This window comes from Sycon ciliatum, chromosome 2, assembly GCF_964019385.1.
Source record: "Sycon ciliatum chromosome 2, ocSycCili1.1, whole genome shotgun sequence".
Taxonomy (NCBI): domain Eukaryota; kingdom Metazoa; phylum Porifera; class Calcarea; order Leucosolenida; family Sycettidae; genus Sycon; species Sycon ciliatum.
The window spans coordinates 2,710,485-2,724,487 of record NC_088644.1 but is presented as its reverse complement, the minus strand read 5'-3'; the positions used below and the strand labels follow the sequence as shown (position 1 = coordinate 2,724,487).

Here is a 14,003-nt window from a genome sequence, read left to right as displayed (position 1 = left end):
CTAACTCGGACTTGTACAAAATTGCAACTTGTGCCCCCCTGCAGAGTTATCTCGATGTTATAATGTGCTGTCTTGTGCACGCAATTTACCTTGGCATATTCCCCCCGCACCTACAGCAACTTAATTGGTTTGTTTCGAACTCCCCCACACGTAGTAAAGTCCGTCTCCCCCGAGCTACCACATCTCTGTTTGTATCTTCCCCCTTTTTCAGCTCTTATACTAAATGGCTGGCGTTGCCCCTTCATGTCCGTCAGGCAAAGCCGCTTCCCTCATTTCGCAATCCGGCAAAGCAGCATTTCAACATTCCCATTCAATAGACAATATACATGTTTAGTCTCGGTCGTCTCACGTCGGCTGTACTGCTCCCTTTCCTCTGTTATTTACCATGATATTGGTGCACCACCACACTTCTTATACTTTCTTTCTACGCCATGGCTGGCAAACTCCCCCTCCTTATCTATATTGGCACTGATTCATCTTTAACCACTGGAAGGTGTAATAATAATAATAATAATAATAATAATAATAATTGCAATGCTACAGCAGAAGCCATAGCAACTTTTGCTAGGATTGCACCATTCATTAAACAGCTTGCAAGGCTAAAGAACTGACCGCCACTATTCAGCCGGGCCTACATCGCACACATGCCCCCCCCCACACACACACACACCAACACACACATCGTGTGAATCAATGGCACGACACCCCGACATCAGCAAGAACATGGGCAGCTGTCACTTTTCAAAACACCCATCATAGCCAGAAGGACATCATAAAATATTAATATTGTTAAAACTCGAGAGCTGAACTCAATGACATTGACCAGCCGCAAACCTACATCCAATCTCAATCTCCAGCCAACCTCCATCGAATCTGCCGCAAACAAGAATAGAGACAGAAAGATGAGAGTGACTGCTGCCTACATACATCAAGAAACACCACCAAAATATGCAACCAGCACACAGAGGAAGTGTGCGGGAACAGATACATGTAGACAAGAACGGATATTATAGATATGGTTTGAAAGTCATGACATCAATAGCCAAGAAAATAACAACCACTGTACAATTATCAGCTAGCAGGGAATTTTCTAGAACCGCCCCAACCGGTTTTCGACCGGTTGGAATTGTTGGCGACCGGTTGAAAAGTTACAAATCAGTTCCAACCGCCCGTACTTTTCTGTGGGTGAATGGAGCTGTGAATGGTCAAACGCTTTTTTCTGGACGGATACTTCCAGCGAAGCCGCGTGGGCTGGTACTAGGGTCACGAGTATGTACGGTTTGCTACACTCCAGCACCAATAAATCTGTTAAATTGCTGTCGAGTGCCATATTTGGGTTGTATTTTGAAAACATTTTCCGGGGGAGGACCCCACACCCCCCGACTCTTCATTGGACCGTAACCGGTTGGAAATTCGTCCTAGAATATACCCTGGAGCCTAGGTAATGTCAAAAGTACACATCCAAGAGTGAAGATTCCTATCTTGAACTGTTAAGGGCTCAAGCCGGAGTTCTTTGCACTGCATCACAATCCTGGTGGAAGTATGATCCAGACATGCACAGGCCTTTCCCCGTTTGTCATCTACAGTTCATCACTGTAAAACTGGGAATTTTCGAAGGTGTAATCATTTCGGCAGTTCCCAAAATCAACGGTTCAGTAGCGCGAAAATTTCGGTAAACCAGTTTTCCAGATCTAAAAATGCATTTTGCACAATGGGTGGCATACGCTTGTTGAATTTTAGGTCAAAATTACCTACTCAGCTGAATACCGAAGGTACCGAGAATAAATCTCCACCGAATTTTTCCGCTTTTACAGTATCACGTCCTCAGGCTCAACGTGCAAGCAATTGTGCTTGTTGTTCTGCTTCGACGATTGCAGCTGCGATGTAGAAATTCTTTGCACGCTTTAAAACTGGCTTCGCATGATGGCATCAGCGAACCAAATGACAATGAATGACTGAATTCTGCCCTTAGACAAGATCACAAGGTTGCCTACTCTTGGTTTTGTACTTGTGGCCATATCATATCACTAGCATCAAGAGTAGATAAACAAGAGTATGCAACTCCACATCTCTCCTGCACAATCTGCAGATACCCCGGTCCACGGCGGAATGTTTTGTTGACGTCACCTTTCCCCCCCCCCCCCCCCCGCGCCAGAAAACGAGCATTTTGCCGCAGAGCAGTGTGAGAGCTCGTGCTGGGCACCGACCTTGTAATGTAAAGCCCAGCCAAGTGCACGAGGCAAAACTTCCAAAAGACACCAGCAGCATGTGTGTCGTAGAAAAGATTACGTCAACAAAAAATTCCGCCATGGGCGAACCCATCCGCGAGTTGCACACTCTCGTTTATCTACTCTTGCCGGCATGCATACAAGGTATGCACGCATGTGGCGGTGAATGGGCCAAACTCACCTAGCGACGTCGCATCTTGTTCTTTGCGTGCCGGCTAACATTCTTATGTTTTCTGGCACGCTCTTTCTGGATCTTCAGATACTGAGCCTTGCTTCTCTTGCGAAATCTCTCGTTCTTCAGTAGCTCGTCAACTAAGCTTTTCGGACGCGACCGACGTGAAATGTTTGAATATCTGTCCGCCGAATCCCCTATGACTGTCCCTAACTGAGCGTTCTTCGGAATCCCTTTCTTCCAATCTCCAGCTTTGTAGTGACGCTTCGGATCCAGTATGTGTCTCATTCGCAATATTTCCATTTCACGCTTCATTTCATCACTGATATCATCACGCTTCTGACTCTGTTTCTTGCCCGACTTCTTGCCAATCTCTTTCATCTCCACAGGTAAATCTGGTACATCATCAATCTCATAACGGACATTCTCTCCGGTGCAGCTAAGATCTAAGTACAGGTCCTCGTCGTTGAATGACAAACCATGGTCTAAAGTGTATAAATCATTGATTTCACCACTGGTCGGTGCTGCTGGTGTGCTGTTATCTAGATCCACACAAAGAAAGTCCTTCTCCACTTCGGCTCGCTGGAGCATTTTATTTACGACTAAAGAAACACTGTCCATAGTGTCGGTGGCGACAGAAAGCTATTTTGAACAACAACTGAATGAAAATGATTTAATATTGCAATCTTCGTTTTCTTCTTGATCTGATCCGTCGACGCGTCTTCAATTCAACAAAAATAATTATTATTTTGTTGAAAAATGCATGCTGGAAAAAATCTGACCGCACGTGCGTGAGGCGTGACGTCGATGGATCGACGTACCTGTGCACGCGCACGCGCACGTGCGCTAGCGCTATGCATATAGTGCACTGCACTGACTGTGCATGTGTACGGAAAAAAAAAAAACGTTTTTTACTACAAAAAAAAACAAAAACAAAAACTGTGTACGTACGGGGTACGGGTACGTACGTACGGCCTTCTAATTCCAGGCTTCCACACCACTTTTTGCATTTTTTTTGGGGGCATTTTGCGCGCGCGAGACCGGATGCGGAACATTATTATTTTTTGAAGCCTCAAAAACCCATTTTTTGGCATTCTACATCTATGCCATACTATACTAACTACTAAACTAGAGACTAGACTAGACTGTGCATAGTTATGACGTTGGCGGAAGGGCTAGCGCTAGCGCTAGCTGGCGCGGGTGATCACTAGGGAGTCGTAACAATACGACTCCCTGGTGATCACACGCACAGCATCGATCAGCATCCCGGCCGCGAGCGTATCCTGGAGCCGTTCATCAGACACGCAAGCTAGGGCGCATGCGCCGACAGCTAGCGTTGCATATCGCGAGATGCGCGAGGCGCTACATTTTTTGTAGGCATGCACGCATTGATTCAGTGCAGTGCATGCTGCGCTAGCTGTGTTGACTGCCATGCCGCATGTTGGTGCACTGCCAACGCTCTAGCTCTGTCGTACATCTGGCAGATCGTCTCGTACATAGCTGCAGTGCTCCATTTGGCCGCGTCAGGATTCAGGAGCGGCGCTTTTTGCCATGGCGGCATCTCCATGATCTCACAGATCTGCAGAGTCAGTGCTCGGAAGCTGGGAGCTGTGAAGATCGACGAGGCTGTGTAACTGTTGTTGTTTGGTTCGAAGGCCAGCCCGCTTGGAAGACCTCACTGGAAATCTCCAGTGTTGGCTGTATTGGATAGACTTCAGCCTAGGTCTAGAGCGCCATCATGTCGTCCGCAGCTGCAAAGAAAAAGCAGGATGAGAAGAATCTTCAAATTCTTCGCGAGCTTGTTGCCAGGCCTCATAACAAGAAATGTTTCGAATGCCAGCAGAGGGGACCGACCTATGCTGATATGACAACTACAGCCTTTTTGTGCACGTCTTGCAGTGGCTTGCTGTAAGTTTTACAGTTCTCCCTACCATGGTCCTGAAACTGTTGGTGCCATCTTAGTCCTGGCTTTGTTTCTTGTACTTGTGCTTTCTCAGGCGAGGTATATCCCCTCCCCATCGAGTAAAATCTATCTCAATGACCAGCTTCACGCCACAGGAAATGCAATCCCTCCAGGATGGAGGCAATGAGGTAGCGTTTGTTTGCGAATTGATGGGATTCACGTACTTTGACTACAACCAGTAAAGCAATAACGATATTAATTTTTGGAATTTTTGGAGTAATGATTGAGCTCCAACATTTCGAATAATAATTATTACTCAGTGCACTTTTTTCTCATCCTGAATAAACGAAGTGTATGTATATGGATTGATTTGCAATTGGCACGTGATTACTACATCATGAAGAGGGTAGGACAGTGTTAACTGCATAACCCAGTGTGGTAGTGCTAATAGCCTAGTACAGTGGAGCCCCGTTGCGGCTAAAGAGGCTACGCAGCTACTGCGCTGTACGGAATCATTAGAGTTGCTTTGTATAGAGCGGCAAACTGTGTGTCACCACAACTGCACCGTCACCGGTTCGCCACTCTATACACTACGTATATGATGATGATGTCACCCACATACAATGTAACCTCTATATTGATAAGGTCAGATTTCATTTGCCACGCCTGTAAATGCACATGTGGTCAGCGAAAACAAACCGTATAGGCCATTCACACGACATGCAAACACATGCACGCGTGTGACCAAGAAGTCACTTGCAAACCGTGGCCCAGTTCACACTGTGCAGGGCAAAAAAAACTTTCCACGCGTCAATGTATCCATACTCCATAGTACTATAGTATAAACCTGAAAATGCCGGGAAATTTTAATTTGTAATTTCCCCTTTTGAAATAATAGTTCACGCACTTCTACACAGTACATTTGCAGTGCGCTCTTTCAACAACCGACGCTTTTCCTCGCGTGCAAAGTATAATCGTGAGCACAAGGGCTCCGTCCAAGGTAAAACATATGTTACACGCGTCTGTCCAAGTTTATCATATCCAAGTAATTATCCTTGGAAACGGTATGATAAAAGTGAGTTTGCACCTCGCGTGAATGGCCTATTGGGGTGAATTTAGAGATTAACATGGTTGACGGAGTTGGTTGCTCCTACGTGGAGCTCGCGCTGAACTTGACACTTGACTGACTTGAGACCGCCGTCCGCAGCAAACGAGGATGCCTTCCACTCGACAAACCTGCAAGGGAACACCACTCCTTGCTCCATACACAATGGGCATATTACACACACATCCGTCCATTCTAGAATTTCCTTCAATGTACTAGTATACACCTTTCGATCACTCAGATTTCTTCGTCAAATCCACGGAATCTAATAAAATTCCGCCCATTATGAAGTAAAGGTGGAATTCTTCCGCCTGAATGTACGGACTAGCTGTACGCTTTCTTGGTGCCACTTGTGTCTGCTGCATGTACACTATTGATTTGTACAAAAGAGTGCGTATGCATGATCTCTTTCCATGGTTTTTTCAGGTTCATCATGATTGCAGGCAGACAAATCAATTAATTCCAGTTGTTCGTTTGCATGGCTGTAATCAACTCCTTCAAGAATTTTAAATCTGAGTCCAGAAAGTGTAGTCGAATGCGTCCAATGTTTCTGGAATCTTGAATCGTGCCTTTGAATCCATGTGGAATATGTGCCTTCAAGTATCAAGGATGTAATGGTTTTACCCCCACACACTAGTTAACTGTATGCTTGCCCTGGTGTTTGCAATGTAGATTGCTCGTCAAGTCTGGCTTGCCAAAGGAAGAATTGAGCCTCCAGACACGAAGGATGAGGCTGCATTCAAAAAATACCTGTCAGAAAAGTACGAGAAGAAGCTATGGTATGATCCTCATGGCGCAGTGGCGAGGAAGCCTTCGAGCGATAGCTCGTCGTCTCGTGCAACCGAGTCTTCTAACAAATCCACAGAAGTGAAGGTGAGTGAAGGGCATTGTGCATCTGCAGTGTTCGGGTAATTGATATGAGTGTGTCTTCAGTTGCGCTTTCTCATCACTGGGGATAGCACTACCGGTATGTCCTTTCAATAGAAAATGAAATGATGGCAGTGCTGGCACAGGTTAGGTATTGGATTCTTGTAGATTATACGCACAGGTACATTTTTTTGTAAGCTGTATTTGAAATTGGCAATGAATCTAGACTTTTGAACTCGGATGGGGAATCAATTGTACTCGTGTATCAGCGGGCGGACGAAATGTGTTTTGAATGCCTCAGCACCCCTGTCAGTTGTGTGTTTTGAATGCCTCAGCACCCCTGTCAGTTGTGTGCTAACTGACTGTATATTTTCGTGTTGCATTGGTGGACCGCTAGTCATAACTCATAACATGTTTGTCCTTTCTCTTATATATGAATCGAGACTTTGTTGGTGACGTCTTTGGTGTGTACGACATGGGATCGTGTGGCTATGCGCTCCAGGAATTATCATTATATTCACTACAATGTCATGTATTTGCCTCTTTTTTCTGTTCTGCTTATTTGCACCTTCCCGCTGTACCAGGGGATTCAAAGGGTGAGTGACAACTAGGCATGTAAGGAATATCTGAATTTATTTAATCTAACTGTGCTCCAAGGGTATTCTATTAGGAATTGAATTAGAAGATTTGAAATACCACGACACTTGGTGCATGAATGTGCTAAGACATACTCAAGTGGCAACAATGAGAGAGAGAGACAGACAGAGAGAGAGAGAGAGAGAGAGAGAGAGAGACAAACAGAGAGAGAGAGAGAGAGAGAGAGAGAGAGAGAGAGAGAGAGAGCACTATGCGTTAGCAATCAGGTGTGTGCCGTGCACTGGCAGACACTGCTGGTGGCCATGTTATCACGTACATGCACATGTTATCTCTCCGTACAAAGCATCTGAAATGTTGAGGTTATCGCATAACCTCGCACTATAACGGCATGCTGGGCCAGTTGCAGGCAAGCAACACCAACTTGACCAACGTCCAATCACGGCACATAAAGCACATGGCAAAAGGGGTCCACGGTCAGACAGGTCCTTCAAGTGCCGTATGCCTGGACATCATTCACACCATGATCCTGCCCGACATCTCTCTTCCCTGGCTGTTTTAGTTCCCCGACTGCCTTTCTGGCGGGGGGAGGGGACATAAGCTGTGTGTGTGTGTATGTGGGGGGGGGGGGGGGGGGGGGGGGCAGAAAGATGGTGTGTGCAAGCAAGCAAGCTTTGATAGAGACCCCTGTCTTTTATTTCCTGTGTGTGTATAGCCTTCAACAACGTCAGTTCGCCAGAGGCCCAACCAGCCCGGTGGGCAGCAGCCGCCCACCTTGGCACAGACAGCTGCATCTGCAACGTCAGCCAGTGCAACCAGCGCAGCAGGCTCCACTCCACCTGTCCAGCCCGTTGCCGCTGCTTCCACTGCGACAGGCACGCCGCCTGTCGCGCATGCAGACAAGCCCAAGCCAGCTGCCAATCTTCTTGATGACTTAGGTGGCGGTGATCCGTTCGGCCAACAGCCTCCAGCTGCTAACAACTTCTTTGCTGACTTTGGCAGTAACAACCAAGCTCCGGCACCAGGTATATGATGTGGCTAGTAGGGCTTGCTTACCAGTTGTCTTGCTAAAACAATACTGCCTTTTCGACAGTTTCGTACATGTAGTGTGCTGATTATATGATTGAGTTGTCTCAAGCATAGTGGGGGTTACAATACAGGTGCATGGATATGTGGCATGTTTGTAGAATTGCATGTACGTTGTGCATGCCACCAGCAACACACCTAGTTGATGGAATGAAGTAGCAACGTGCATGACTTTTGTGCGCGTACTAACCTTTCCTCGTCTATCTGCTGATGCGGGTCACTGGTATGCTCTATATTCTCTGCCTTCTGTATTTGTGCTGTACAGCAGCCAATCAAGGTTTTGGTGACTTCACATCGAGTGCTCCCGTCCCAGCAGGTAATGCCGCGCCTAGTGGAATCTTCGACTCGCCAGTGATGCAACCCAGCAACCCGCATCCAATGGCCGGTGGTGGTGGTGTTCTTGCACCGATGGGCTCTACTGGTTCGGGATTCGGTGGTGGATCACCTGCAGTCAATCCTAGTGTCAGCACTAATGCCCCCGCAGCTCTCTCTGGTAGTGACAAGTATGCTGCTCTGGCTGATATCACAGGCGACTCTGGTAGTGGCCCAAGCACAATGTTTGGCGGTGGTGGTCCCGCCAGTGCCACCTCTTCCGGCAGTATATTCTCTAGCTCTTCCACCTCTGCTGTGCCTCCTTCATCTGTGAACTGGGGAGGTGCTGCTAGTGGTCCATCAAGCTTGAGTGGTGGTGCTGGCGGTCCATCAAGCCTGGGTGGTGGTGCTGCAGCTCCATCAAGCATAGGTGGTGCTATCAACTGGGGAGCTGGTGGAACAAATGATTCATCTAACACTAGCAGTATATTCGGCGGTGGAAACCCTCAGGCTGCTGGGTCGATGAACGGTTCCGCAGCAGGATTCGGCGCTATGACTTCCGGCAACGCTGCTGGAGCAGGTTTCGGTGGCGGTGGTATGAGTGCTGCCGGTGGTAGTGCTAATCCATTTGCTGCTGCTCCTGCTGCGCAGCCTACTCCCGCCGTCCCTAGTGGCGGTGGTATGTTTGGAGGTGCTGCTGCTGCTGGTGGTGGATTCGGTGCTAGTGGAGCATCAGCAAGCCCGGCTATGGCACCAGCAAATGCATCCAACAATGTCGCAGCGTCAGCAGGTGGTGGTGCCAATCCTTTTGGTGATATTGGCAACATTGGTGGCACAACCAAGGGACCAGCTAGTGGTGTACAATTCAAGAAGGCCGTAGAGCCAGCTCCAGCAGCACAACCGCAGCAGCAGCAACAACAACAACAACAACAGCAGCAACAACAACAACAACAAGGTTTTGGTAAGTTGATCCATTAACACTTCTTGGCAACAAGAAAGTAAGCAGCAGCACTCGGCCCTTGAAAATTCTGCCTCCACTTCACCACCACCGTTGCGCTCTGCGGCCGACCACGAACTCAACCTTCTCTGATGAGGTCTCTGATGACCGAAACAGCTGTCAGAAGGAATTAAAATATTCTCAGTACTCCGAAGGAACCTCTTGCTGCTGTTGTGGGGAATGTGTGGTCGGCCACAGAGCGCAACGGTGGTGTTGGTGAAGTGGATGCAAAACTTCTAAGAAGAAGTTCACTGTACAGCCGATCATCTGCACCCCTCTGGGTGTGGGGTTGTCTCCAGTCCAAAGGGTTCCCATAATGGAGCGGCCACACTCACATTATTATAGAACATTCATATCCCCTCGTGTTTCATCATTTCTCATTCTCGTTTGCAGTACCACAGGCAGTAGGCACACTCTAGCTCCTCAAGATAACATTATGGGATAAACCTGTTGCCATACATTCTGTGCACCAGTTCAATGGTGCTTCGGGTGAGGACAAATTAGCGAAAACTCACTTTTGTCCCTTGCATTCTGTGCAAACCGGCATTTCGGATAATTGATATCGTTCAGATAGTTGACATTCGGTATTCAGCATTCTACTGTATTCGTACATTGTACTTGTTGTGGCCCCATTTGCCAGACTTGTGACTGCTGCTTTGGTTCCTTTGGCTCTTGAGTGCTTCATGTGCTTCCATTAGACTAACATAATCTCTGTCTGTGTTTTCTCATTTCTGCCATTCCAGGTGGCCAACAACAGCCATTGTCAAATCAGTTTGGTGCTATGAACATGTCTGGCCAGCAGCAGCCGCAGCAACAACCTGGTGGTGGATTTGGTGGCCAACAATTTGGGCAACAGCAGCAGCAGCAGCCTCAGGCTGGTGGTTTTGGACAACAGCCGCAACAAGGCGGCTTTGGGCAACCCCAGCAGGGCGGAGGCTTTGGACAACAGCCACAGCAAGCTGGTGGCTTTGGACAACCTCAGCAGGGAGGAGGCTTTGGACAACAGCCACAGCAAGGAGGAGGCTTTGGACAACAGCCGCAGCAAGCAGCAGGTGGTTTTGGTCAGGCACAGCAAGGAGGAGGCTTTGGACAGCCCCAACAAGCTGGTGGGTTTGGTCAGCCTCAGCAAGCCGGCGGATTTGGACAGCCACAGCAAGGTGGAGGATTTGGTCAACCCCAACAGGGTGGCGGTTTTGGTCAAGCACAGCCCCAGGCTGGTGGATTCGGTCAAGCACAACCCCAGGCTGGTGGATTCGGTCAGCCACAACCCCAGGCTGGTGGATTCGGTCAGCCACAGCCCCAGGCTGGTGGGTTTGGGCAGCCAGCAGCTCAGCAGCAGCAGTCGTTTGGTGGTAATCAAGGTATGTTTGGTGGACAAGCACAGGCAGGTGGTGGCTTTGGCCAGCCAGCAGCAGCTGGTGGCTCTGCTGCTGCGGGTGGTGGCTTTGGAAATTTTGGTGCTGCACCGGCTAATAATGCGTCCTCAAACCAGTTCGGTGGATTCACATCTGCGGCCACGCCTGCAACCGGCGCATTTGCTGTAAGTTTGTTATTTATTGCCTGCTATTTGTTTGTGATCCTCTTATGTGATGCTGTGTGTACTCTGCAGTGCTGTTTGCCCAGTGTCCCCCTACCGTAATGTACCCAGAGAGCGCCCCATTTCATTTCACAGCCAGGGAATGGAAAATTGTTTGGTAGATATGCGAAAAGAGTTTGTACGGCGTCACGTGTGAGTACCTGATGGCGAGTTTGGTTGGTGCGATCTAGAACAGGATCGAACAACTGGTGCACATGGAGCAGCCTCGTGCCAACCAGATGGAGCTCCAGAAACAGAGTACATTTATGTGAAATGTGCGCCAAACTTAGTTGCATTCATCGAAATGTGTAGAGTCACCATTGTTCGCTTTGTACGGTACAGCGAGTGCATGCCAAAATGCAATCCAAAAGTGTATGCACAATTTTGCATTGCACGTGATCATTTGGCACCAAAATCGATGTTCCCGCCAGGCTTCACTGTGAAAACGTTTTAACTTTTTCACCGTGAAACCAGGCGGGAACATCGATTTTGGTCATTTAAAAATGCTCTGGCCACTCCAGCCTGAAGGCTGGAGCAAGCAGAACATGTTCTGGTCAATCCAGAACAGGTACAGACTCAACCAAACTCGCTGTTCTGGTGAATCCTGTTCTAGGTTGCACCAATCAAACACGCCCCTAGTATACTACGGTCACACGTAGCATGTGAAGCTCCAAGGTAAACTGAGGACGGATTGACTGCTCAGCATGCAATGTGTGTGCAAGATACATGCCGTATGAACTTCAGTCAGGACACCACCTCCACGACACAATCACGAAAGGACGAATTGGTTGGGTCCTCTCGCGGTACTTTACGGTAATACCGTAAAGTACCGCCAGAGCGCCCCGTCTCGCGAGAGCGCCCCACCTTGATTTTACAGCCAGGGAAAGGAAAATCGTATGGCAGAGTGCAACGAAGTTTGTACGATGTGAGAACCTTAGTTTTTAAGGGCACGCTTGGGAGGTTTTTGTGTGGAACTTGTGTCCGCTCGAAGGTACGGATTGACTGCAAAATGTGGAATATGTGTACATGGTTCGCACCGTATGACCTACAGACAGCAGACCGCCTCCACAATACGACCACGAAAGGACGAGATGGTGGGGCGCTCTGACGGTACTTTACGGTAGTGTCGTAGCACATCTCGATGTTCTGGATTGCGTACGTGTCTAGATGTGACGTTCACTTTTTGTTGCAACGAAAACAATGGTGGTGTTGTTGATGTTCCCTTCCCTTGCATGCTCTCCAGTGGTTTACTCTAGTTTCTGCTTGCCTTGACCTGTTGTTGTGCTCAGGGTGCATCCAGCAGCAATCCGTTCATGTGAGCGTTTGCCGTTTGCGAATAGTGCCCTTGCTTGCCACTACCACCGCCGCTGTGGTTGTGTATGCCGGCGTTACCTCGCGTCTTTCTCTGGCGCGTGCGTGTATGCCGTGGAGGAAGCGTTACTTGCTTCATTTCAATTGTTGAGCACGTTGAAGGCGATTCATGGCTGCTACGCTCTTGATCACTGAAACGGCACACTTTGGCATGGTAAGCGACTTTCGCGTACCATGTGTGTGTGTGTGTGTGCTCGACCGCGCGCTTGTACGTGCAGTCATGTGATCGCTCAAAGCTACTGCTGCTGCTAGTTCTATATATATATATTCATGATGATCATGATGATGATACTGTCACCTTTCAATCATTATCCACATAGCTGCACACTAACCACACCACCGTGATACCCCGATTCATGTCATCGGGCCGCATGCTATAGTAAAGATGGGTGTTGCGTAGGTCTATTTTATTTCCTTTACGTGTGTCTGTCTGTCTGACTGCGTCCGTGCCCGTTTGCCGTGTCCACTCCACTTTTTACACTTGTCCCCTGTGTGTGTGTTGGTGTTTCTTTATGTTGTTGTGTACTGCTTGTAAATGCGCCGCCCCGGTGCACTGAAAGCACTCTTCTGTATAGCGACCCTATTCTGGGTTTGGTTGTCTTGGGCACCATTGAGCCCCGGCATGCTATATGCAACTGTAGACTGGTGTCCGCCTTCGCCACCTGCCTGCCTGCTACTGACTTTTAGGATTGTGTTGAAATTCAGATGGCCTGGGACTTTCCAGTAGCTTGTCAAGTTCACTTTTTTCTTTTGGTTTTCTTGTAAGCTTACTCCGTAGAACTGTCCTCCTTTTTTTCCGACTCTCCCTCTCTCCCGCTCTTTTTTATTCTCGATATCATACTTATCCATTATGCTACATGTCACACCCTTTGTCCCTGTCCGTATCTTCGTTTCCCGGCCCGAATCCTTCTCTGGCTGCTTTGGTGAGAAGCCCAACAGTGTGTATGTTCTAAACTGGTGTTCTCATGATCAGATCAGGGAGCGCTCGATGTTTAGTGATCTGGCTAGTGCTATGGTGCACGTTAGCACCACCCCTACTGACACGTTCTATTCCCTTTCTTCCCCCTTTGCTACCCTGTATCTATTTGAGAGTTTACGCTACTTACTTTCTCCCTGTTTTTTCTGTTTTGTACCTGTTCTTGTACAGTCTTCTGCTTATAGCCGTGTCTATTTTTTTCGTTTCACTTCTCTTCAAGATGTACTTGTAACTTTAATACTTTTCCTGATCAAGAGGCTGGATAGTTCCGGAGCATGCCTTTGTGCATGTGTGTGTGTGTGTGTGTGTTTTGTACAAAGAGAGAGCTTGGAAGCTCAGTGCCCTACGCTATGCTTTTTTGCCTTGATGACCTAGACAAAAAAGCATAGGGATGTTATAAATTCTTATAAGTTTCTACTTTTTGTTTTTAGACATAACCTGGGATTCGAACCCGCACTATCGCCCTGCATGCATCCCCCGATACACTTCGCATACATACTAATTCTTCCAAGTTGCTTCACGTTATGATCTTGTATTTGAATGCCCTATTTGAATATGCATTGTGGCCAGCCGTCTTTGAATGTACGGTACGGGATAGGTGCGGGACAGGTACGGTCGAGGGTAATACGACACCATCTACCGCCTTGATGACGGCAAAAAAAGAAAAGGGATGTTATAATTTTTTCAATTCTCCTATTTTTTTTAGGCATTACCTGGGATTCGAACCCGCATTATCGCCCCACATGCATTCCCCCATACACTTCGCATTCATACTCATTCTTCCAAGTTGCTTCACGTTATGATCTTGCGTTTGAA

General features: G+C 47.9%; 2 protein-coding genes and 1 long non-coding RNA gene across 4 annotated transcripts; 1 reads left to right on the top strand and 2 right to left on the bottom strand.

Moving 5' to 3' along the window:
- Positions 1 to 773: 773 nt before the first annotated feature.
- Positions 774 to 2,117, bottom strand: LOC135810707 (uncharacterized). The gene is made up of 2 exons (XR_010552336.1): positions 1,438 to 2,117; positions 774 to 1,075 (listed from the first exon to the last, which is right to left on the bottom strand). It is a non-coding gene; the product is annotated as an uncharacterized LOC135810707 (long non-coding RNA).
- A 292-nt stretch (positions 2,118 to 2,409) lies between these two features.
- Positions 2,410 to 3,021, bottom strand: LOC135808128 (uncharacterized). Its single transcript, XM_065321274.1, has one exon. It carries the CDS (start codon positions 3,019 to 3,021, stop codon positions 2,410 to 2,412), a length of 612 nt encoding a protein of 203 aa, XP_065177346.1.
- Positions 3,022 to 3,901: 880 nt separating this feature from the next.
- On the top strand, positions 3,902 to 13,427 carry LOC135808243 (arf-GAP domain and FG repeat-containing protein 1-like). 2 transcript variants are annotated; one of them, XM_065321409.1, is made up of 8 exons: positions 3,902 to 4,308; positions 4,398 to 4,491; positions 6,081 to 6,281; positions 6,860 to 6,871; positions 7,585 to 7,894; positions 8,224 to 9,228; positions 10,008 to 10,804; positions 12,130 to 13,427. In XM_065321409.1, exons 1-8 carry the CDS (start codon positions 4,139 to 4,141, stop codon positions 12,157 to 12,159), a joined length of 2,619 nt encoding a protein of 872 aa, XP_065177481.1. In that variant the 5' UTR covers positions 3,902 to 4,138; the 3' UTR covers positions 12,160 to 13,427. The 2 variants fall into 2 exon arrangements, with proteins under 2 accessions (XP_065177481.1, XP_065177480.1); XM_065321408.1 differs by having other exon boundaries at positions 3,903 to 4,308; positions 8,221 to 9,228.
- The last annotated feature ends 576 nt before the right edge of the window (positions 13,428 to 14,003 follow it).